The sequence below is a fragment of the Mobula hypostoma genome, chromosome 14 (assembly GCF_963921235.1).
Source record: "Mobula hypostoma chromosome 14, sMobHyp1.1, whole genome shotgun sequence".
NCBI lineage: Eukaryota > Metazoa > Chordata > Chondrichthyes > Myliobatiformes > Myliobatidae > Mobula > Mobula hypostoma.
The window spans coordinates 41,666,369-41,691,658 of record NC_086110.1 but is presented as its reverse complement, the minus strand read 5'-3'; the positions used below and the strand labels follow the sequence as shown (position 1 = coordinate 41,691,658).

General features: G+C 38.8%; 1 protein-coding gene across 1 annotated transcript in view; it reads left to right on the top strand.

The window, feature by feature from the left end:
• The window catches only part of zcchc14 (zinc finger, CCHC domain containing 14), a 155,496-nt gene that overhangs the window by 94,699 nt on the left and 35,507 nt on the right, over positions 1 to 25,290 (top strand). The window contains exons 8-10 of the mRNA XM_063067000.1: positions 123 to 351; positions 6,345 to 6,436; positions 24,352 to 24,479. Of these exons, the coding sequence (XP_062923070.1) occupies positions 123 to 351; positions 6,345 to 6,436; positions 24,352 to 24,479 (449 nt within the window). The remainder of the gene's footprint in view (positions 1 to 122; positions 352 to 6,344; positions 6,437 to 24,351; positions 24,480 to 25,290) is intronic.

The following is a 25,290-nucleotide window of genomic DNA, read 5'->3' as shown; positions in this document are numbered from 1 at the left end:
TGCCTTAAACACGAGTTGTCTGTAGAATTACTTGGGCACATTACCATGTGATTCTGTTATAACTGTGTGAGGGATGTGGTTTATTAAAGAAAAATGTGCAAAATCCATTTTTGTTTTTGCAGGCCAATATGTGGTGTAGCCAGCATCCAGTGTTCCCATAACACGCTACAACCATCAATTTCTGTTTCATCTTGCCCACACACTGTCAGTGGAAGCTCAGCACCAGTTGCTTGGCCGCATACTGAGAACTTGAGTCCACAAAATACAGAACAAATTGGAATTCTTGACTGGCTTAAAAAGTTGCGACTGCACAAGTATTATCCTGTTTTTAAACAACTCACAATGGATAAGGTAGGTTTCTCTTTGTTAAATTTGAATTGTGAATTCTATGTAAGAGAAAAATACTTCATTGCATTAAGTCTTTAAAAATATTGTTTTTGTATATGGGAAGAGTGTACTAAAGTGCATTGGGAAAGAATTTATTGTTTTGTGAATGCAGTATCATAATACTAAATACATATTGTAGAAATCAGGAGGTTTGCTAAAGCTACTGGGGAGAGTTTAAACTAGAATTTCGAGGGGGTGGGAATTGAACTGAAAAGATGGAGGAAGGGGCTGTTGGCTCACAAATAGAGAAAACTTGGAGACAGTGCGAGAGGATCGGCAGGTGACAGAGAAGGGATGTGCTCAGACCAATGGTTTGAGATGTGTCTATTTTAATGCAAAAGGCATCATGAACAAAGTGGATGAGCTTAGAGCGTGAATCAGTACTTGGAACTATGATGTTGTGGCCATTACAGAGACTTGGATGGCTCAGGGGCAGGAATGGTTACTTAGAGTGCCAGGCTTTAGATGTTTCAGAAAGGACAGGGAAGGAGGCAAAAGACATGGGGGCGTGGCACTGCTGATCAGAGATAGTGTCATGGCTGCAGAAAAGGAGGAAGTCATGGAGGGATTGTCTACTGAATCTCTGTGGGTGGAAGCTAGAAACAGGAAGGGGGTCAATAACTCTACTGGGTGTTTTTTATAGACCACCCAATAGTAACATGGACATTGAGGAGCAGGTAGAGAGACAGATTCTGGAAAGGTGTAATAATAACAGGGTTGTCTTGGTGGGAGATTTTAATTTCCCAAATATTGATCGGCATCTCCCTAAAGCGAGGGGTTTGGATGGGGTGGAGTTTGTTAGGTGTTCTCAGGAAGGTTTCCTGACACAATATATAGATAAACCTACTAGAGGAGAGGCTGTACTTGATCTGGTATTAGGAACTGAACCTGGTCAGGTGTCAGGTCTCTCAACAGGAGAGCATTTTGGAGATAGTGATCACAATTCTATCTCCTTTACCATAGCACTGGAGAGGGATAGGAACAGAGAAGTTAGGAAAGCATTTAATTGGAGTAAGGGGAAATATGAAGCTATCAGGCAGGAACTTGGAAGCATAAATTAGGAACAGATGTTCTCGGGGAAGTGTACGGCAGAAATGTGGCAAATATTCAGGAGATATTTGCATGGCGTTCTGCATAGGTATGTTCCAGTGAGACAGGGAAAGGATGGTAGGGTACAGGAACCGTGGTGTACAAAGGCTGTTGAAAATCTAGTCAAGAAGAAAAGAAGAGCTTACAAAAGGTTCAAAAAACTAGGTAATGATAGAGATCTAGAATATTATAAGGCAAGCAGGAAGGAGCTTAAGAAAGAAATTAGGAGAGCCAGAAGGGGTCATGAGAAGGCCTTGATGGACAGGATTAAAGAAAACCCCAAGACATTCTACAAGTATGTGAAGAGCAAGAGGATAAGACATGAGAGAATAGGACCAATCAAGTGTGACAGTGGAAAAGTGTGTATGGAACTGGAGGAGATAGCAGGGGTACTTAATCAGTACTTTGCTTCAGTATTCACTACGGAAAAGGATCTTGGTGATTGTAGGGGTGACTTATACCAGATTGAAAAGCTTGAGCATATAGATATTAAGAAAGAGGATGTGCTGGAAATTTTTGAAAGCATCAAGTTGGGTAGTCTCCGGGACCAGATGAGATGTAACCCAGGCTACTGTGGGAGGCAAGGGAGGAGATTGCTGGCAATGATCTTTGCATCATCAATGGGGATGGGAGAGGTTCTGGAGGATTGGAGGGTTGCAGATGTAGTTCCTTTATTCAAGAAAGGGAGTAGGGATAGCCCAGGAAATTAGAGACCAGCGAGTCCTACTTCAGTGGTTGGTAAGTCGATGGAAAAAATCCTGAGAGGCAGGATTTATGAACATTTGGAGAGGCATAATATGATTAGGAATAGTCAACATGGCTTTGTCAAAGGCAGGTCGTGTCTTACAAGCCTGACTGAATTTTTTGAGGATGTGACTAAACACATTGATGAAGGTAGAGCAATAGATGTAGTGTATATGGATTTTAGCAAGGCATTTGATAAGGTACCCCATGCAAGGCTTATGAGAAAGTAAGGAGGCATGGGATCCAACGGGACCTTGCTTTGTGGATCCAGAGTTGGCTTGCTTGTAGAAGGCAAAGAGTGGTTGTAGACGGGTCATATTCTGCATGGAGGTCGGTCACCAATGGTGTGCCTCATGGATCTGTTCTGAGACCCCTACTCTTCGTGATTTTTATAAATGACCTGGATGAGGAAGTGGAGGGATGGGTTAGTAAATTTGCTGATAACACAAAGGTTAGGGGTGTTGTGGATAGTATGGAGGCTTGTGAGAGGTTACAGCGGGACATTGATAGGATGCAAAACTGGGCTAAGAAGTGGCAGATGGAGTTCAACCCAGACAGTGTGAGGTGGTTCATTTTGGTAGGTCAAATGTGATGACAGAATACAGTATTAATGGTAAGACTCTTGGCAGTGTGGAGGATCAGAGGGATCTTGGGGTCCGAGTCCATAAGACACTCAAAGCTGCCGCGCAGGTTGACCCTGTGGTTAAGAAGGCATACAGCGGATTGGCCTTCATCAGTCGTGGGATTGAGTTTAAGAGCCAAGAGGTAATGTTACATCTATATAGGACCCTGGTCAGACCCCACTTGGAGTACTGTGCTCAGTTCTGGTCAATTCACTACAGGAAGGATGTGGACACTATAGAAAGGGTACAGAGGAGATTTACAAAGATGTTGCCTGGATTGGGGAGCATGCCTTATAAGAATAGGTTTTGTGAACTTGGCCTTTACTCCTTGGAGTGGCGGTGGATGAGAGGTGACCTGATAGAGGTGTATAAGATGATGAGAGGCATTGATCATGTGGATAGTCAGAGGCTTGCTGAAGGGCCTGTATTGTGCTGTAGGTTTTCTATGTTTTTATGTAAATCAATAATCTTGAGGAATCTACTTGACTATTTTGTACATTTTCTTCCTTTTACAGACAATTAATATGCTGCAATTTCCTTTTTGATTTCAGCCATGGATTCTGAGTCAGTTTTTAAAACGTGCTTTGAGCTATTTTTAGTATCAAGTCCCTGGGGCTGCAGTGAGCACAGAGGGCTTGTGGAATTGAGGGACCTCGGAATTCAAGTATATGGTTGCCTGAAAGTGGCATCACGAATAGACAGGGTAGTAAAGAAGGCTTACTCTGTACACTGGCCTTCATCAGTCAGGGAATTGAATACTGAAGTTGTGGTGTTAGATTGCAATTGTCCAAGATGTTGATGAGGCTATATTTGGAATATTGTGACCAGTTTTGGTCAAAGAGTGCAGAGGAGATCTGCAGGAATGTTGCCAGTCTTCATGGGACTGTGTTATGGAGAAAGGTTGAGATTTTTTTCATTGGTGTATAGGGGAATGAGGTCGGGGGAGTGATCTTATTTGATGTATAAAAGCATGAGGGGCATAGATAGAGTGAATTCATGCATTCACCCTACCTAGAGATTAGATTAGAGGGCATAGGATTGAAGTGAGAGGGTAGAGATTTAATAGGAACCTAAGGGGTAACTTTTTCACCCGGAGGATGGTAAGAATATGGAATAAACTACCAGAGGAAGTAGTTGATGTAGGTATATTAAAACATTCAAAATATACTTGGAAATGTACATTGAAAGGAAAGCTTTGGATCAGGGGTTCCTAACTTTTTTCTTGTGCCATAGACCAATACCATTAAGCAAGGGGTCCATGAATCCCATGTTGGGAACCCCTGCTTTAGAGGGATTTGGACCAAAGTAGGACTTTGGGAGACAAGTAGGACTAGTTTAGCTGAGGTTTTCAGTCAGTATTTATTATTTGGATTATAGGATTAATGTATTATTTGTCCTGTGTCCATGCTATATGTGGCTCTAAGATGAGATGCTATTCCTTAAGCTTGGGCATTATTGGAACAATGTAGTTGGCTGAAGACAGGGAAACAGAAGAGGAATAGGACAGAGAACTAAAGTGACAGGCAAATTCATTTTCTCAAATTTAATTCACTTCAACTGTAAAAAGTTACAGTGCATATAGGTTCAACAATACTGAGCAAAACTTTGCCCTTTTCTAGCTTCCTTACCATGTAGTGGAAAATTCAGTCTCTTCTTTGCACTGAGATTTTCAGTAAATTTATTAATGTAATTCCAGCATAAAAACTCCCCTCAATGACATTAGCAGTAGTTCGACATCATTTTTTGACTCTAATATTATTTCATCCTCTCCTATTTGAAAAATAACAATTACTATTTTCTTACGTACTCCCTGAAGCTACTTTATTTAATGGACCAACACTTGATGCTACCAAATATTAAGATCTACGATGTTCCTATAATCAAAACTTGCTTCCAGTATCAAAACCTAACAGTTTTGCTGGATGACATGAATATAGACCATAGGTTTCAGATGTATCATACAAGATCCTTCACCCAGAATTCAATGGAACCCCAGATTTTGTATATTTTTTTGAGCAGTAGTTCTATGCCTCCTTTATGATTAAAAACTCAAGACATACAATTGGACCATAGTCACATTCAAAGTCATGATAATACTACTGTCAGCTTCTTAGCCTCAGAATCATTCTAAGCGAATGCTGCTGATCTATACAATGTCTCACATTGTGCTACTCAGTGCTGCATTAATGGTTTTGTGAAGATCCATGATGGCCAAAGGTTCATGTTGGAGAACAGAGAACATCCCACCTGGCAGTGTTGTTCTTCACAAGTTTGTCCAGGTCTCTTCCCCTTCTTCTATCATTGCAGCTGCCATTCTTGAAGAGGTATCACTCTCCAGTAGTTGCAGAATGGCTGCTTATGTTGTGCATGTATCACTTTGAGAGCTGTCTTTCAGGGTCAGAACTCTGGCTGCATTTTTACAGCTGCACGTTCCTGCAGTAGCTGATTGGAATATCAAGTATTGAAACAGAGACAGTGCAATATTTCACCGAGAAACCTAATAATATTGTTTTGTGATGATCACAATACAAATATTCAATAGGAAATTAATTGGAAATTAAAGGGCTTATTCATCAGTAGACTTATGTGGTGGGAATGGGAACAATCTTAATTATTTCACAATTAAGTGCAGCTCAATAGGAAGATGTTCATTACTTTAAAAATACCTTCCAACAGCTACCAACCATCCACTGTGACCTGAACATAAATGTAAGACCCTTACAGCTTTTTTCAGTGAGGGATGGCCAGGTATACACTGGTGCCTCCAATTGCAAGCCCAGTAAATCTCCACACTGAAGATAATTTGGGACATAGAAAAATGGTGAATATTATTTATATTAGCAGTAAAAACAAATTATACAAACCATTACTGGGAATTAATTACAATTTAAAAATTTTTTAACTGTCTCATTGCACTGCAGTGTTCCAGCTTCCCTATGGGCAAGCTATGCTGTTTTCCTATGAATCTGGTTAGACTTTGATACATCACCTTCTGCCAATTGAAGGAACAATCTGTGATGCTAGTTACAAATGAACCTATTACTTATGTAAAGATAAGGAAGGGCACATTACTAACCCAGGGTGACCTCTCATGTAGACAGTGGTGTACTGAGCTGCTGTGATCCAGGCCACATTATGATGATTTAAACATCCAAAACTCAAAACAGAGGCAGCTAATAAAATATATCTGTTCATTATGTGGTTTTGGTCTCTCCTCTGAATGAGTACTCATTGTGAATGTAACTGAAGATAGAGTACATTTCTCTGATCCTACAGAAAAGAGATGAGTTTGCAAGCACTCTGCTCTGAGCTATCTCTCTGTTTATGCAGGAGAGCAGACTATGTTCATACAAAAAAATGTAATTTGCATGAAACATGTGTTTTGAACTTCCTGATGAGTAATTTGGTTATTATAATTTAACATAATACCATAACTTTGATATGTTAGCTAGTTAAAATCAATTCTAGTTTATTTTTAATAAATGACTTTTTTTTATATAGTTCCTCAGTCTTACTGAAGAAGATCTGAACAAATTTGAAACACTCACATTAGGAGCAAAGAAAAAGTTGAAGATGCAATTAGAACTTGAAAAGTAGGTTTATTTTAAATTATTGGCTTTATAAGAACATTTTGAATTTAATGTATTGTCATTGATTATATAAAACATTTACAACTCTTTAATACAAATATGGCAGTACACAGAACAACTCTATTTCATTAGGCCATGTAGTATTTGCAGTTCTAGTTGTGACAAAAGTATTAGTTTAATTTTCATTACTAGCCCTGAGTATTTGATTTTTTTCTTTATAATCTGAATGAACATTTAATTGTTAGAGTGCAAGGAAGAATCCAAATTAAGTTTATTATTCCTGATATTTTCCTGGAAGAACGTAATTTGCAATTAGACGTCTTTCCACAATAGTAGATAGAGAAATAGGATTCAGAATCTGGTCATATTTGCAAGAACTTCAGCAAATGAGACTTAGATGAAAAAAAAGATATCTAACTTCCTCATCTTGAATAGGAATGGCATGAATACAATATGTAAAGTCCATTTAAAAAGGATGAATTATTACAAATTCTACCTTGTAATGATTATAAAAAATAATTCTTAGAAAAGGGTGAGAATTCCCTCAGTTGTTAGTAAAATTGCTAATTTTTAAACAGTACAAAAATTAAATTAAAACAAGTTGTAATTTAAGTTGTCTAAGAATAGACTTTATAATGTCATCCAAAATCATGCTACTTCCACCCCAGAAGGAGAAGATGTGTCCTCAGTTGGCCGATTAGAGTGGTGGTTCTCAGCCCTTTTCTGGTCATGGCTCACTTATTATTTTCATTTGTCTGTTGCCTCCACCCTCCATAATCTCCATTAGTTGCTAAAGTTTTTTTGGTCAACTGTACTAATTATTCTAATATACAGTCAATATCTATTTTAATAGATTACTGGTATTATATCTTAAACGTGAAATATAATGTAAAGGCATATGTAAAATAAAACTCTTTCAAAGCTCTGAATAGGATATTTTATTGATAATACTGTAATATTTTTCCAACCAGGAATGAGAAAGCATTTAATATTGCTAGTTTGGGTATTTAATGAGATCCTTGTGACTGATGCAAACTAGCAGGTTTTTTGAATATCTGGTTGCAACTTGGTTAAAGATAATCTAAGATCACCTCTTTTCACAACATCAAGATCGTTATGAGCTTTTGACAGCAGGTGAGGAGCTTCACTAAAATCACATTCAACTAGATAAGAGGTGGGAAATTGAAATAAAAACAATTTTGCTTTCTTCCAGAGCTGTGGAACTGTATTTTGAATATCACTAGTTGTCCAGAAATCTTGCTTGAAGCACAGAATTTTGCTTCCGCTGTTACTATCACTCTACAGTTCAATAAGACATTCTTGCAATATGGTGTCAACACCATTCACAATCACTCCAGTTGGATCCAGCATCCAGTCTGGAATTTAGAATATGCATCTCCAGCAGGTCTCGAAGTTGCTTCTTACTTAGAAATGCCGCAGTACTATCCCAAAGTGCAGCAAAGCAACGAAGACAATTGCCTTGTCATAACCATCAGACCTCTGTATGCATTACTAGCTATTCAATATCTTCTTTGTTTTCCTCACAAAGCTATTGAAAAAGATTATCTTGAAGTGCATTTGATTAATTATAGCAGCAAGGGTGTTGTGCAACCATTCTCCCAATTTTTTTAAGCAACCAAATGCTGACAGGGGAATGACATAGTATATGCAAAAAACGTCAGGAACAGCATTTTTAAAATGAGAAATGAATCCTCTGTATGTTCCTACCATTGAAGCAACACCATCAGTTGCAAGAGCCATTATATTTTCTAGCAGAATATTGTTTTCCAAGGAGTAGCTCATGACTTCTTCAAGGATATATCACCTTTCATAACATGCACAAAATGCTGGAGGAACTCAGCAGGCCAAACAGTGCCTGTGGAAAAAAGTACAGTCGACGCATCGGGCTGAGACCTTTGGTATCTGTCTTAAGCTTTCGGGCAAAAAGCATTTCCTCACTGGCCTGATAATCATTCAAAAACCTAACGTATGTCATCAGAAGGGCTTCATTATCACTTAATGTGCTTTCATCAATTTCCAGGGCAAACTTCTTAACTTGCAGTTGTGCAACTTGTTGTTTTTCTATATCATCAATAGCCTTGATACTGATGAGTTGCTCAAGAGGATGCCTTAAATAGTTTCATATGTGCTCTGATTCATAACAGTAGAAATTACAACAGAAAGTGCAGGCAGAATCAATGACCCACCTATATTGTGTGGCTTGCCACCTTTTGCAATTAAGTTTGAAATCGCATAAGATGCAAGTAAACTTTTGTCTATCATAAAATTATCAAGTAGTTTTTTTTTGAAGTAATCTAGTGTCTTGTGCTTATAAGCTGTGTCCAAGTGCTTCCGCAGCTTACATACAAAGTAGACACAGTGACATCCTTTTGTCCTGTGGGGATGGAATAAATCCATGGGCAAGATACTCAATGGAATATTTATTGCCAACATTTTTCTTTGCCACAGTAACCATGGGTAATCTGATATTTTAAAAAATGAGAAATTACAAAAACATATATACAGTATATGCAAAAGTCTTAGGCACATGTAAAAAAAAGCAAAGATGCTTTCAAAAATAATAAAATGAAAGGTTTCTAGAGATCAAAAAATTTGATATAAAGAGCAGTAAAGAGTAAAAATAACTAAATCAAATCAGTATTTGGAGTGACCAGCCTTTGCCTTTAAAACTGCATCAATTCTCTTAGGTGCACTGACATGCTGTTTTAGGAGAAAAGTCGACTGGTAGGTGGTTCAAAACATCTTGGAGAACTTGCCACAGTTCTTTTGCAAACCTTAGCTGTCTCGCTTGCTTCTGTCTCTCCAGCTAAACCCAGACAGCCTCGACGCTGTTGAGATCAGGGCTCTGTGGAGGTCAAAACCATCTGTTTCAGAACTCCTTGTTCTTCTTTTCAGTGAAGATGGTTCTTTATGACCTTGGCCGTGTTTGGGGGGGTCATTGTCCTGCTGCAGAATGAAGCTGAGACCGATCACACGTCTTCCTGATGGTATTGCGTGGTGATTGAGAGTCTGGTTGTACTCCTCAGCATTGAAGATTCCACTAATTCTGAGCAGGTCACCAACTCCATTTGCAGGAATGCAGCCCCAAACCTGCAGGGAACCTCTGCCGTGCTTCACTATTGGCTACAAACTCTCATCCGTGTATCACTCTCCAGCTCTTCTATGCACAAACTTCCTCCTGTTTGAGCCAAAAATTTTCAAATTTTAGCTCAGCAGTCCAGAGCACTTTCTGGCAATGTTCAGGACCTCAGTTCTTGTGTAGATGAATCTCTTGGCTTGTTTCCATTTTGGAGAAATGCCTTTTTGGCAGCAGCTCTTCCGTGAAGACCACTTGTGATAAGACTTCTCTGGACAGTAGAGGGATGTACTTAGGTTCCAGTGGTTTCTGGGAGTTCAGAGCTGATAGCAGTGCTGAACTTCTGATTTAGGAGGGTCATCAGTTTGATGTATCTCTCATCTGCTGCATGCAATTTCCGTAGCCTACCGCTGTGTTTCTGGTCCTCAACCTTGTCCGTTTCTCTGTGGTTCTTCAGAAGAGCCTTTTACAGCACATCTTGAAACTCCATTCTGCTGTAAAATTTCTGCTTTGGAGAGGCCTTGCTGTTACATGATGACCACCTTGAGTCTTGTTACAATACTCACTCTTGTCATAGTATAAGAATTGATTAAACTGTCACATCTGCCACATCCTCACCTTTTAGTTTGGTTGTCTTTCACCCAGTTTGAGTCATTCTACACCTGTTTCTGTTTCAGTTAATCAATTTACTTAATTCAACTCCTTGTCTGATAAATTAGCACTTGTTTGTTACCTTTGTTTAATCATGCACTGGGCTCCATACCTACAAAGTAATCGTTCTTCTTTGAAAAGTGGTTTATTATTTAATATATTACTTTCTGTAATGAAATACAAAAATTTCTCTGTAACATGAATTTTTTAAGAAAATGAATGTTTGAAAATCTAAAATAGACATCAAAGAATTATAATAAGTATAATCTTGCCTGAAAAGGTATCAGCACTGAAAATGTATGCAAAGATAAACTAGCATTTTAGCCATTAAAAAATTTTTTTTCAGTAATTATTTTTAAGCCATGCTATTATGTATGCAAATTCTATCTGGCAATAAAGAGCATGTACTCGCCAAGAAGAGGGAATTGAACTTCCTTTCAAAATATAAGTGTCAGGATTTAATGGAAGTTGTAGCTAGTGATGCAGTTCTTGCTTCTCTGCAGTTCAGCTGTTTCTGGCAGATGATCCCACTGCAGTAACCACCCCCTTCATATCACATTTTATAAGTATTGTAACATGTACGAGTCAGTGGTGGGCAAACTGGATTAGAGGAACAACAGCTCATACCCTTGGTAGTCTCCAATCTGACAAAATGAATGTTGATTTCTGTAATTTTCAGTAATCTCTCCTCTCTGTCCTTTTTTCCCCCTTTACCCACCAGTCCCCATCACTCATCTTTCTCCATCTTTGCCTTCTTGATCTGCTCATCACCCACATATTCCTCTCAGTTGTAACCCTCCCCACCTCCTTCCCTTTATTCTATGGTCTACTGTCCTCCCCTATCAGATTGTTCAGCCATTTGTCACTTCCACCTATCATCTCCCAGTTTCTTGCGACATTCCCACTCTCTCCCTCCCTCACTTGCATATGAATTCCCTCCACCACCAACTGGATTCACTCTCACCCACCAGCTCTTGTTCCACACCTTCCCCTCACCCTTTTATACTGACTCTGTTCCCTCTTTGATTTTAGTTTTGATGAAGGGTCTCTACCTAACCTGCCTGACCTGCTGAGTTCTCCAGCTTTTTATGTGTTGCTCTTTGTATAACCTTAGTTTGCTACATTAACAAACAATTTGACCAGCTATCTTGATTTTTAAGAATGTTCCTTTTCCTTATTTTATTGTGTGACTTGCATGAAATTTGCTTGTCTTAAAAACAATGATCACCAAAGCATTAATGGCTTTTTACAAATTTAAAGGAGGCATTTGTGAGATTTAAAATAATTATTTCCATTGAGAATTGCATTGGAAATGCTATCTGTAGTAATTCAAGCATGTGCAATGACATTATGTGTTTTTCACATAAAACCATTACATTGTTGTAATTTTTTGTTACATTTATCTTTTTATTTGTCAGTTTCAATGTTATTTCTACACTACCTTACTGTAATGGTGGTATATTTATTCATATATTGCTTCTGGAGTTGCACAATTATTTAGGTGACTTTAAGTACCATTAATCTCAGGATATAGTGGAATATATAAACTACTGCTTCAAGATGACTATTTTACTTTTTTTTTGTAATTTATTTTTTATTGAATTTCATCATCAAACAAACATTTCCATAAGATGTATTTCAGATACTGTACAGATATATCATATAATCATATTTGTCACAAATCTCCACATAATTATCTGAGGTATACACTTACAGAAAGGAGAGGAAAGAAAGAACAATCGGAAAAAGAAAACTATGTACAGAGTAGGGAGTGATTTTTTTACAACATATTCATTGACTTGTGAGAATAAAATCAGGCCAATGAGATGTAGTTAAACCATTTTTTCCGGCATGAATAAAATTGTTCCAGCATATGATTAACAGATGCTGTTATCTTTTCCATTTTGGAAATGTCCATTGTAATTTCCATCCATACATTTAAAGTTGGGCTCTCCTGTGATAACCATTTCCTGGTAAGGGTCTTTTTACCAGCCACCAGCAGTACATTCATTAAATATTTATCTCTTTTCAACCATTCTTGAGGTATATACCCAAAATATATGGTCTTACTCGCTAAGGGTATTTCACATTTAAAGATGTCTTGTAGGGCATTATGTGTCCCACTCCAATAGTCTTTGATAACGGGGCATTCCCAGAAAATATAATGGTTTGCATTTTGATTTCCACAATCTCTCCGGCAAACAGGGGCGTTACTATCAAAATGGGATTTCTGAGAGGGTGTAATAAAATATCAAGTTTTTCCACCCGAACTCCTGCCATTTCTGTGAACTGGTACACTTCCATTGTTACCCCCATATTATTGTCCAGTCTTCCTCAGATATTATTATCCCTCATTCCTTCTCCCATTTTGTTTTAATGTATGAATTCGAATGTGTTTTAAGATTTGACAAACCCTTATACACGCTTGAAATTATTCTACTACCGTTGTCTGAATTATATGCTTTTCTAATTAGCTCCATCAGACATGTACTTGCCTTGGTTACATTTTTAACTGTCCTATTAACATACTATTGCATCTGTAAATACCGGTAAAAGTCTTGTTCTTCTAATAAGTGTTTCTCTTTGAGCAGTTCAAACCTGAACAGTTTTCCTACTTTCATTATATTGTAAATAGCTGTTATTCCTTTAGCTGTCCAGTCCTTAAATCTAGCATCCAGTTTATTTGGCATAAAATCCGAGTCATATGCACACTATTTAAGAATTACAATGTCTCTGTCTAGTTTATACTCTTTTATAATAGTTTAAGAGCATATCTTAAGAGTCCATTTCATCCATGGGTTATCAATAGTATTCATGTAACTTTGTAGGTTGTTATCAGCCAAAATTGCCTGCATGGGGATGGAAAGTATCCTCTCCTCAATGTTTTTCCATTGAGCGTCATACGATGGGTTGCACCAGCATATCACAGCTCTCAACTGTGCTGCAAAATAATAATCTCTAAGAGAAGGTAGGCCCCATCCCCCCCTTTTCCTTGGCTAATTGCAAAGTTTTGAGACAAACCCTGGGCCTTTTACCTTGCCATATATATCTTGATAGCATCTTGTTCCATTCATTGAATTGATTTTGGTTAATCTCTATTGGTAGGTTCTGAAAGAGATGCCCAAATATTTGACAGACTCTTGTTTGCCATGTCCAAGGATGTCTACTTTCAATTTCTCTTGGTGGGCTATATAGTTATATGAAAGTAGTTGGGTTTTATCTATGTTGATCTTGTATCCTGATAATTGGCCATATTTTTCAAAGGATTGCATCAATTTAGGTAAAGAGTATGTTAGTTGCCCTAGATAGATCAAAACGTCATCCGTGTAATAGGCCAATTTATGCTCTGTCCCTTTAATAGTAATTCCCCTGATATCTTCATTTTGACTGATGTATTGAGCTAATGGTTCCAAGTATAATGCGAAGAGTAGTGGTGACCATGTACAACCCTGTCTCGTGCCCTTTTCTAGGGTAAAACTATTAGATAGATATCCACTGATTTTAATCCTGGCAGTAGGATTGTTGTATAGTGCCTGTATAGTTTTAATAATTGTGTCATGTCGACCAAATCTATGTAAAACTCTGTAAAGAAAATTCCAATTAACTGAATCAAATGCCTTTTCAGCATCCACACTTATCGCTATTGCTTCAATTTCATTTTTTAAAATATAATCCATAATGTGAAGTGTCCTTCGTATATTGTCTTATGTTTGGCGTTATTGTATAAAACCTGACTGATCATTATGTATCAGTGTGGGTAGAAACTCTTCTAATCATTTGGCCATGATGGAGGTAAATATTCTATAATCCACGTTAAGAACAGATATTGGTCTAAATGACCCACATTCCATTTTATCCTTGTCTTTCGGTGTAGCTGAGATTATCACCTCCTTCCAGCTGGGTGGCATTTGCGCCTTTCTCAGGGCCCAGTTCAGTGTGGGGAGTAAAACAGGAATTAACTCATTTCTAAACTCTTTATACAATGCTACCGTATATCCATCTGATCCTGATGACTTGCTTAATTTAAGCCTACTAATTGCAGTTTTTAGTTCAGCTTCAGTTATGTCAGCAGTCATCGTTCTATTTTGTTCTTTGCTTAAAGTGGGTAACTCTAAAGAATTCAGGAAGGTGTCAATTTGGGTTATACTTCCCCCTGGAACTTTGGATATAGAGTTTTGTAAAACATTTCAAAAGCTTCTTGAATTTCACTTAGCTTATTTTTTTTTTATCACTTTTGTTCTTGGATCCCTAATTCTATGAATTGTATTTTCTGCTATCCTTTTTTTCAGTTTCCACGCCAGTATTTTCATAGATTTAGATCCACTTTCATAGTGTCTCCGTTTCAGAAACATTAATTTTTAAAAAATTTCTTGTGTAGCCAAACTATTAATTTCATTTCTAATATTTAAAATTTCCTCTAGTGTATCCTGTCCCAAACTCAGTTTGTGTTTTTTTTCTAGTTCCTTCAGCTTATTTTGTAATTCCTCTAATGTTTTATTCCTTATTTTTTTCTTATATGAAGATATCGCTATAATTTTCCCTGTTAAGACAGCCTTCAGAATATCCCATAGAATGGGAGGTGGAACCTCTCCATTATCATTGAATTCTAAGTAAAGACCAATTTCTTTTTTAATTTGTTCCTTAAAATAGGGATCATTGAGTAGACTTGAATTTAGTTTCCAAACAGTATCCTTTGGTTGTAGGTCAAAATCAACAGATAAATATATAGGTGCATGGTCACTTACATCTATTGTCCCAATTCCACAAGTGATTATTTTGTCTCTATCTTTTCCAAATGTTATGAAATAGTCTATTCTTGTATATACGGAATGGGGGAGCAGAATAATGAGTGTAATCCCTCCTGTCGGGGGAAAGGTCCCTCCATATATCAATTAGACCAACATCCTCAAAAAAAGTGTTAACTTTCTTATGTAAGGACCTTGTTTTTCTATTGGAAGAGTTTAACTTTGGTTGTAATTGTAAATTTAATTCTCCCCGACATATCAAGAGACCTTAATTTCCGTTATTATAATATTAGTAATTTTCTGGAGGAAACTAATATCACTTCCTGGGGGTGCGTATATTCAATAAAGTAACTGGATTTCCATCTATATTCCCCCTTACCAGAATATATCTGCCCTCCTTATCTCCCATTTCGAATACTCTTTCAAAATTTAGCTTGCTTGAGATGAGAATAACAACTCCTCTTCTATGTCCTGATTTATATGAGGCGAAAAACAAATTAGTGAAGCCTTTTTAATTTTTCATGCTCATTATCACTTAAGTGAGTTTCCTATAAATATGCTACATGGGCTTGTTCTTTTTTCATTTTTGATAGAATTTTACTGCGCTTGACTGGATTCAACAGCCCATTGACATTAAAAGAAATTAATTTTACTTTGTCCTTAGCCATGTGTTTTTATCTGTTAGTATATCATTGAAATTTTTAGAATATAACTTAATCGATCTACTCCCTGAACAAGTAAGAGCCAAGAAACGCGAATAATAAAAAAAAGGTAACAAAGGTGTGATTCCAAGGCTGGGGTCTCTAGATGACCTTGGGTTGAGCTAGAAGAAACGTCTAGCTGTCGGGGATAGCCCCTCCTATCTGTGAGTTGAGGGCCCCCGCTGCAGTACCTATAAAAGTAAGTTAAAAAAGTCTGTGTCCATTGCACAGAAATGATTTCCCTGTGTATTCCTCCCATGTATATATTCTCATTTAGGTGGGGAAAAAGGAATGAATGAATGAATTTTAAAAAATTGAGTAATATAAAATCCACATTATAATATGTATTTCTCGAGATAGGTAAATCACCATTTATTTTTGCTTCCATTTAGTTTATCAGCACTCTTAAAGTTAGCCAAACCTTATGGCTGTTCTGGAGAAGGTGAGAGCTGTCCTCGGAGAACTCACAGTCTCTTCCTAATATCCTTCTCTCGTCCTGCTCCCGTCCCCTGCTTTCTCAGTTTCCCAAGCAGATCGGGATAACTGCTCAGCCAGACTTTCCCTTGGTTTGACCACGCTAATGGGCAGTCCTCTGTTGTTCATATCTGTAGTTGCCTCTTCCACCATCTGATATAGTTGTATCTCTTCTTGGTAAAATACCCTCAGTTTAGCAGGGTACGGGGTTTGGAATTTAATCTTTTATTGCTTTAATATTTGTTTTGCTTCGGAATATTCCTTCCATTTCTGTAGGAACGCCCGGGGGGTAATCATGATCGAAATATATTAACTTCCCGTTTCAAGAATCTCTCTTCCTACCCCAGGCCCTTCATTGAATCTCTGCCTTGCTCTTGAATCAAAGGAATCTAAGTATTATTGAGCATGGCTTACTTTCTCTGTCTCCGGGAGGCCTCGGGACGAGTGAACGATGTGTCCGTTCAATTTCAATCTCCATAGTTGGGGGAATCTCCAGCAGTTCCCGCAGCAGCTTTTCTACAAAGTCTATCATTGACAATCCTTCCGCTCCTTCGGGAACATTATAAATCCTGATATTTTTCCGTCGCGATTTTCCCTCCTGGTCAAGTAATTTACTTTCCTGTTGATTTAATATTTTTATTGTCTTACTTAGTATCTGTTCCATGTTTTGCACGTGATCTTCCATCTTCTCAATTCATGTCTTTGCCAACGCTATTTTCTGATTGACGTTGGCGAGCTCTGACTTTATATCATTTAGTTGCTGTTTCATATCTTTTTGAACTTCCCTTTATTTCTTCCAGGATCCTTATCATATTTGCTGCTTCGCCTGAACAAGGCCCAGCGTCAGCCTCGCCGCCATGTGCACATGCAGGAGAGCTGCTCGTTGTACCTCTCTCTTCTATAGGCTCTGCAGTGGTGCTTTTTTATCTCCATTCTTGCCCCCCTTATCAATTCAGATATTTTCGAAAGATCTTATATTTGATAGATTAACGGGGCAAAATATGCGCTTTCCAGAGGAGCTATTGATTTAAGCTGCCATCCTGAACAATGACGTCACCGGAGCCACTGTTTTCAGAACAGTGACTTGTTGTATTGAAATTGCATTAGGTTGTCATAAGTATTCTGATTAGGAACCCAAGAAGAAGCACAACTTCGTTTGTCACTGTTTAAATCATACTCATGTTTATGTTAATTCAAAAGCATACAAACTGCAGATGTTGGAGATCTGAAATAAAAACAAAAAAAAATTTGCAAATACTCAGCAGGTTCGGTTGCACTGTACAGAAACAGAATTAATGTCTCGTGTTGATGACACTTTATCATGCCATTTATGTTAATTACATTAACTCCAAGCAACATTCCCTCTAATTTTTTTTTACAGATATGCAAACCAACCATTTCTGAGCAGAAATTTTTTTATTCAACCTGAAAACTGCATGGCACTTTAATAAAATGTTATATAAAAGAAAATTCCAGTTGCGTGGCAACAAAAGCTAAGTGTGCAGGAGCATTTCAGTTACTGCATGGCTGCCCACCTGTGCAGTTTAGAGAGGACAGTGACTCCAAATCTCTTCTCATAACACCTTTGATACCTTCCACTTCCTATAGACTTCACAGTTCCCGACCCCAATAAATTAGCAGAGTCGCATAGTGTGTACTACTACTAGTTCACAGTTTCAGTGACCCATATTCAATTTTCACCACTGGTGCTTTTGTTGGAGTTTGGAATTCCTTCCAGTGACCCGGTTTCCTGCAGTCCAAAGACTTGTTATTTGGTCCCTCAACTGGCTGCTGTACGTACCCTGTATGTTTACACTGACAAATGGTAGAAGAATTGGGGTAGAATTGGTATGTCAAAGGTAGTTTATGAATAAATAATTTGGAAAATGTAAATAATGGAATTACTTTTGAGAGCCAGCAGAGAATGACATGAAAATACTATCGATGTCGTAACCTTATATAGTGTGAAATTTAATGCGCTACTTCCTGAATTCTTTCAGAACTTGACAATTAGCTGCCAGTTTTCACTCAGCTCCCATCTTCATATGATTCACCTCTAAATTTTGTTTTCTTTGTCTGTATCTTCATGTATATTCCTGTCTTACAGGATAAATTAGAAACAAAAACCCACTGCAAGCTGATATATTTCACAACCATCTTAACTATACTTTCTCCAACCCTTCTTCCTGTAAGGACTTCATTTAATTTCTTCTAGTTCCTCTCCACTATATCTGTTCCAAATATAAGATTTAACTCATGGTCTGCAGGGACCTGTTACTGTAATTCTCCATCCCGTTGCCATTTTGAACAATTTTGCTGTGACCTCCTGCATTATTCGAAAAAGCCCAACATAAATTTGAGGCAGCATGAAGATTACATGGTGGGTTGAAGGGCCTGTAATGAGCTGTAGATTTCTGTGTTCTATGTTTTATAACTTGGCTTCCATCTGGGCACATTACAGCCTTCAGAATTCAAAATCAAATTCAAAATTCTTTGGTCCTTCCTTCTTCCTTAACTATGACTTCCCCTCTGCTGTGGTCGACAGAACTGTTTCCTGCTTACTTTTGTTTTACCCATCCAGCGAAGCAACAGACTACTTGCATTTTCCCCAATCTACTGCGCTGTAGTTGGCACTCATATAGCATTCTCCTGTACATTGGAGAAGTCAAGTACAGATTGAGTGTCTACTTTGCAGAGCATGCAATCCTGAAACAGTTGCCTTTTACTTTAATCCTCCCCCACATTCTTCCCCCTTCTCACCTCTCTACCCCACCCCCACCCCTCTCTCCTCTCCCTCCCCTTACCCCTTCTCCCCCTCAGTCTCTCTCTCTCTCTCTCACTCACTCTCTCACTCTCTCATTCTCTCACTCTCAATCTTTCTCTCTTTTTTCATATATTATCCAAATAGCTTCAATGAAAGCTTTTCACTGATATATTGGCCTTTCCCAATCAGAGGTCTTGCTCTGTCCTTTTCAATGGATATATCTTTCTCTTCATCTCTTTGCAACAAAAGAGAACTTGTTTTCTCCCTTTCCTGTTTATGGTCTTTCCATTCTGTTTTTATCCATAGATGCCACTTGACCACCTGATTTTTCCTTCATAATTTTCTGTTTTTATTTCAGATTTCCAACACATACGACCTTTTTGATTTTCATTCACTCCGAGCTATATTGATGTGGAAAATGCTTTAGCATTTTTTCATACAGTAGTTGCTATAGCTCTTGAGATGGCACTCTTTTAAATGCATGTGCAACTCTTTTAGTGTAATGGTTTTGTTTATATCTCCCTGATATTTGCTTGGATATGGGTAGATTGGTCAGGATATGTGTATGAGAATGCTAAAGGAAGAATAATTTTTAGGTCTTGCCAAGTTTATTATGAGGAGGCAACTATTATTATCTTGTCAGAGTGCTTTGTGGAATGTTCTCTTATTTCAGATTTACAGCAGTTGTAGTGTCAAACCCTTTATCTTATTCCCAGCTGTAATCAGACAGATTGGCCAAGGCAGGTAGGCCATGAAATGGAGGATTGGTGGCCCTAATAGGAAAGGAAAGAGTAAGATTGATATGGTCAATACTGATGATTATTGCAGGTCTTGATGTACTTAGGCCATATATCCATAAGACATAGGAGCAGAATTTGTCCATTTATCCCATTGCTGCACCATTCAATCATGACCAATCCTTTTTTCCCCCTCCTCAAACCCACTCCCTGGCCTGCTCCCCATAGCCTTTGTATAATGTAGCCAATCAAAAACCTATCAATCTCCGCCTTAAATACACCCAATGACCTGGCCTCCACGGCTGCCTGTGTAAACAATTTACACAAATTCATCACCCTCTGGTTAAAGAAGTTTCTCCGCATCTCTGCTTTGAATGGATACCCCTTTATCCTGAGGCTGTGCCTTATTGTCCTAGACTTCCCCACCATGGGAAACATCCTTTCCACATCTACGTTGACTAGGCCTTTCAACATTCGAAAGGTTTCAATGAGATCCACCCCCAACCTTCTAAATTCCAGCGAGTACAGGCCCAGAGCCATCAAACGTTCCTCATATGATAACCCTTTCATTCCCAGAATCATCCTTGTGAACCTCCTCTGAACCCTGTCTAATGCCAGCACATCTTTTCTTAAGTAAGGAGCCCAAAGCTGTTCACAATACTCAGGTAAGGCTTCACCAGTGCCTTATAAAGCCTCAGCATCACATCCCTGCTCTTATATTTGTTACCTCTTGAAATGAATGCTAACATTACATTTGCCTTCCTCACCACTGACTCAACCTGCAATTTAACCTTTATGGTGTTCTGCATGATGGCTCCCAAGTCCCTTTGCCTCTCAGATTTTTGGATTTTCTCCCCGTTTAGAAAATAGTCTGCACATTTATTTCTATTACCAGAGTACATGACCATGCATTTGCCAACATTGTATTGCATTTGCCACTTTCTTGCACATTTCAAGTCCTTCTGCTGCCTTCCTCTTTCCTCAACACTACCTGCCCTGCCACCAATCTTTGTATCATCTGCAAACTTGGCAACAAAACCATCTATTCCATCACCTAAATCATTGATATACAACATAAAACAAAGTGGTCCCAACACAGACCACTGCAGCCAACCAGAAAAGGATCCTTTTATTCCCACCTACTGCCTTCAACCAATGCTCTAACCATGCTAGTATCTTTCCTGTAATACCATGGTAAGTAGCCTCACCTTGTGCACCTTGTCAAAGGATTTCTGAAAATCCAAATATACAACATCCACTGCATCCCTTTTATCTAAACACAAAATATTCTGCAGATGCTGGGGTCAAAGCAACACACACAAAACGCTGGAGGAACTCAGCAGGTCGAGCAGCATCCATGGAAACGAACAGTCAACGTTTCAGACTGAGACCCTTCGTTAGGTCCTATAATTTCCTTTCTGCTGCCTCACTCCCTTCTTAAAAAGTGGAGAGACATTTGTAATTTTCTAGTCCTGTGGAACCATGCCAGAGTCCAATGATCCTTGAAAGATCATTGCTAATGTCTCCACAATCTCTACCGCTACCTCTTTCAGAATCCTAGGGTGCAGTTCATTTGGTCCAGGTGACTTGTGCACCTTTAGGTCTTTCAGCTTTTTGAGCACCTTCCCAACTGCACTCCTTCTCTTCCCTCACATCCTTCAACACCTGGCACACCGCTAGTGTCTTCCATAGTGAAGACTGATGCAAAATACTCATTTAGTTCACCTGTCATTTCCTTGTTCCCTGTTATTATTTCCCTGGCCTCATTTTCTAGCCATCCTATATCCACTCTCATCTCTCTTTTATTTTTTACATCCACCTTGATATTGTTTGCTAGCTTACTTTCATATTTCATCTTTTCCCTACTAATGATGATTTTAGTTGCTTTCTATAGACTTTTAAAAGCTTCCCAGTCCTTTAAGTTCCTTGGGGTCAATATCACAAATGACCTGACTTGGTCCAACCAAGCAGAGTCCACTGCCAAGAAGGCCCACCTGCACCTTTACTTCCTGAGAAAACTGAAGAAATTTGGCCTGTCCCCTAAAACCCTCACTAACTTTTATTGATGGACCGTAGAAAGCATTCTTCTAGGGTGCATCACAACCTGGTATGGAAGTTGTCCTGTCCAAGACCGGAAGAAGCTGCAGAAGATCGTGAACACGGAGCAGCACATCACACAAACCAATCTTCCGTCCTTGTACTCACTTTACACCGCATGCCGTCGAAGCAGTGCTGCCAGGATAATCAAGAACACGACCCACCCAGCCAACAGGCTTTTCGTCCCTCTTCCCTCCGGGAGAAGGTCCAGGAGCTTGAAGACTCGTACAGCCAGATTTGGGAACAGCTTCTTTCCAACTGTGATAAGACTGCTGAACGGATCCTGACCCAGATCTGGGCCGTACCCTCCAAATATCCGGACCTACCTCTCAGTTTTTTTGCACTACCTTACTTTCCATTTTTCTATTTTCTATTTATGATTTATAATTTACATTTTTAATATTTACTATCGATTTTTAATCCAGGGAGCGGGAAGCACAGAATCAAATATCGCTGTGATGATTGTACGTTCTGGTATCAATTGTTTGACGGCTATAAAGTATGAAGTATATTCCTGCTAATTTTTGCTTTGTTGTATACCTCTCTTTTGCTTTTACATTAGCTTTGATTTCCATTGTCAGCCACAGTTGTACTATTTTTGATTTGAATACAGTATTTCTTTGTTTCTATCGTGCATCTTCCTCATTTTCCCGAGAAGCTCAAGCTGTTGGTGCTCTGCTGTCATCCTTGTCAGCATCTCCTTCCAATTTACTTTGGCCAACTCCTCTCTCATATCACTGTAATTTCATTTACTCCACTGAAATACTGCTCTGTCAGACTTTACTTTCTCCCTATCAAATTTCAAGTTGAACTCAATCATATTGTGATCACTATCTCCTAAGGGTCCCTTTACTTTAAGCTCCTTAATCATCTCTGGTTCATTACATAACACCCAATCCAGTGTAGCTGAACCCCTAGGTAGCTCAGTGATGAGCTGCTCTAAAAAACATCTCATTGGCATTCAACAAATTCACTCTGTCCATTACCAACCTGATTTTCCCATGTTAAAACCTCCCATGAGTATCATAACATTAACTTTTTGACATGCCTTTTCTATTGCTTGTTGTAATCTGTAGTCCTAACCCTAACACTAACCCACATCCCAACTACTGTTAGAGGCCTGTATGTAACTGTCATCAGGGCCCTTTTACCTTTGCAGTTTCTTAAGTCAACCTACAAGGATCTTCCGATCCTATGTCACATCTTTCTAATGATTTGATACTACTTTGCCAGCAGAGCCACGCCACTGCCTCTGCCTACCTTTCTGTCACTCCAATACAATGTGTAACCTTGGACATTCAGCTCCCAACTGCAACAAAATCATCCACCTTATTTCTTATACTCCGTGCATTGAGATTTAACACTTTGAGTACTGTTTTTGATTCTGCATCCCTAATGCACTGATATTCATCCTGCTGGCTGCAATTTTGTCCTGTCATCTGCTTGCCCTTCCTGAGATTCTGATTGCATACTATCTTTGCTTTTTTTTTTTAACCATCTGTCCTATCCGGAGTCCCTTCACACTGGTTCCCATCCCCTTGCCTAACTCTAAATTCTCTCTTCAGGACCTCTTTGCTTTTCCTTCCTGTGTCATTGTTCCCTGTATGTACCAAGACATCTGGCTGCACTCCCTCCACCTCCAAAATGCTGTGGACATGATCTGAGATGTCCCTGACCCTGGCACCTGGGAGGCAACATACCGTCTGGGTGTCCCCTTCACGTCCACAGAATCTCCTGTCTGCCCCTCTGACTACTGAGTCCCCTATCACTAACCTTTCCCTTGTCTCCTTCTTTTCCTCTGCGCTATGGACCCATGCTCAGTGCCAGTAACCTGGTCTCCATGGCATTCCCCGGGAGGTCATCCCCCACAGCAGTATACTTAATATGAAGGGGAATAGCCACGGGGCACCCTGTGGTAACTGTCGATTCACCATCCCATTCCTCCTCCTGACAGCCACCCAGTTACCCAACTCCTGTAACTTAGGGGTGACCACTTCGCTATAATTCTGATCGATGATCTGCTCACTCTCCAAGCTGAAGGACATTCAGCTGCTGCTCCAGATCATTAACATAGTCTTCAAGGAGATGTAGCTGGATGCACTTCACACACTTGGGAGTGAAGAGGGGTGGAGAATGGAAGTGTGACAGAGAAATAGGTGAAATTGCTAATTGGGAGCTATGTAGTAGTACACATACTGTATTTCCTGGATTCAGCAGTGCACATTTCCCTGAAATTGATAATTTTCCCAGGTCCTGAGAAATGTTGCTGATTAGGGTTAAGTTCAGATTTCTGGGGCATGCGGTATCACAGTCTGCAGCAGAGTTGGTTGTCAAACCTCAGATCTACTTTCTCCACCCTGGCCTGTATTTTAATAAAACTAGAAATGGGCTAGGTGGATTCCAATTTCAGTTTTTTTTCCTATTTTTACATACTTCCTGACTCGAGTAGTTTTAGAGTTTTAGAGTTTTAGCTACCTCTGTTTCTGATGGCTATGTTTTTCACAGTGCATAGAGAATGATTGTAGTTCAATAAAAAATAATTTGTTCATCTATATAAAGCAGCTTTGCAACTGCCAATTTGCAGTTAGGAATTTTGAACTTTCTGGTCATCAGGTTCTTTCATTCTAAAATTAACTTTATTGTGATTGACAGAGAGAAGTCTGAGAGAAGAAGTATTAACAGTGTGGGTCAGTCAGCAGTTTCTACTGCTGGAATTGCAAGGGTGACACCAACAAGTCATTTTGGTCCAATTCATTCCATCCGCTGCAACCCTGCTACAGGTAATTATCAAAAAAGTCATCGTAAAATCTGCATTTAATTAATAAAACAAGAACCTTCAACGATATAGTAGGATAGACTTTCTTGTGTTTTATACTGTCACCTCATTATGTTAACTGTGAAACTAACTGTGAGGGAATGCTGTTTTTTCGTAGTCACTATTATACATAGGTATTCTAGCAGGATTAGCCGGCTGGTGGCATAGCGGCAGCAGCGCTGGACTTAGGAGTGAAGGCTCCTGAGTTTGAATCTAGCCGGCTCCCTTGCACGCTTTCCATCCGTGCTGGGTTGAGCGTCGAGCTAGCAACTCGGTCTCATAAAACTAAGAAAGCCTACTAAAAAAAAATGCCATCATGATGGCATCCTGATGACTCCACTCGGAGTTAAGGGCTTTCTCCTTCTTCATTCCAGCAGGATAGCCTACACCCAATTTTATATGTCCTTGCTGTCTAACTCATTCACTATTGTGGACACCTTGTAACTATTACCCCATTTAAGTTGAATTATTTGTTTTTCAGAGTCATTTTAATTAATTATTCCATAGAATCCTCAAGCATCATTAAGTACTTATACTAATTATGATTTGTTTAAAAAAACACAAACACAATACATGGGAAACTATTCTACCCATTTTAATTAATAATTATTCCATAGAATCCTCAAGCACCATTAAGTACTTATACTAATTATGATTTGTTTAAAAAAACACAAACACAATACATGGGAAACTATTCTACCTATGTTTGTGGAAAACTTCACTGCACTTCAGATTTATTCCTTAACAAATGGTACAAATGTCAGTTTTTCTTTTCT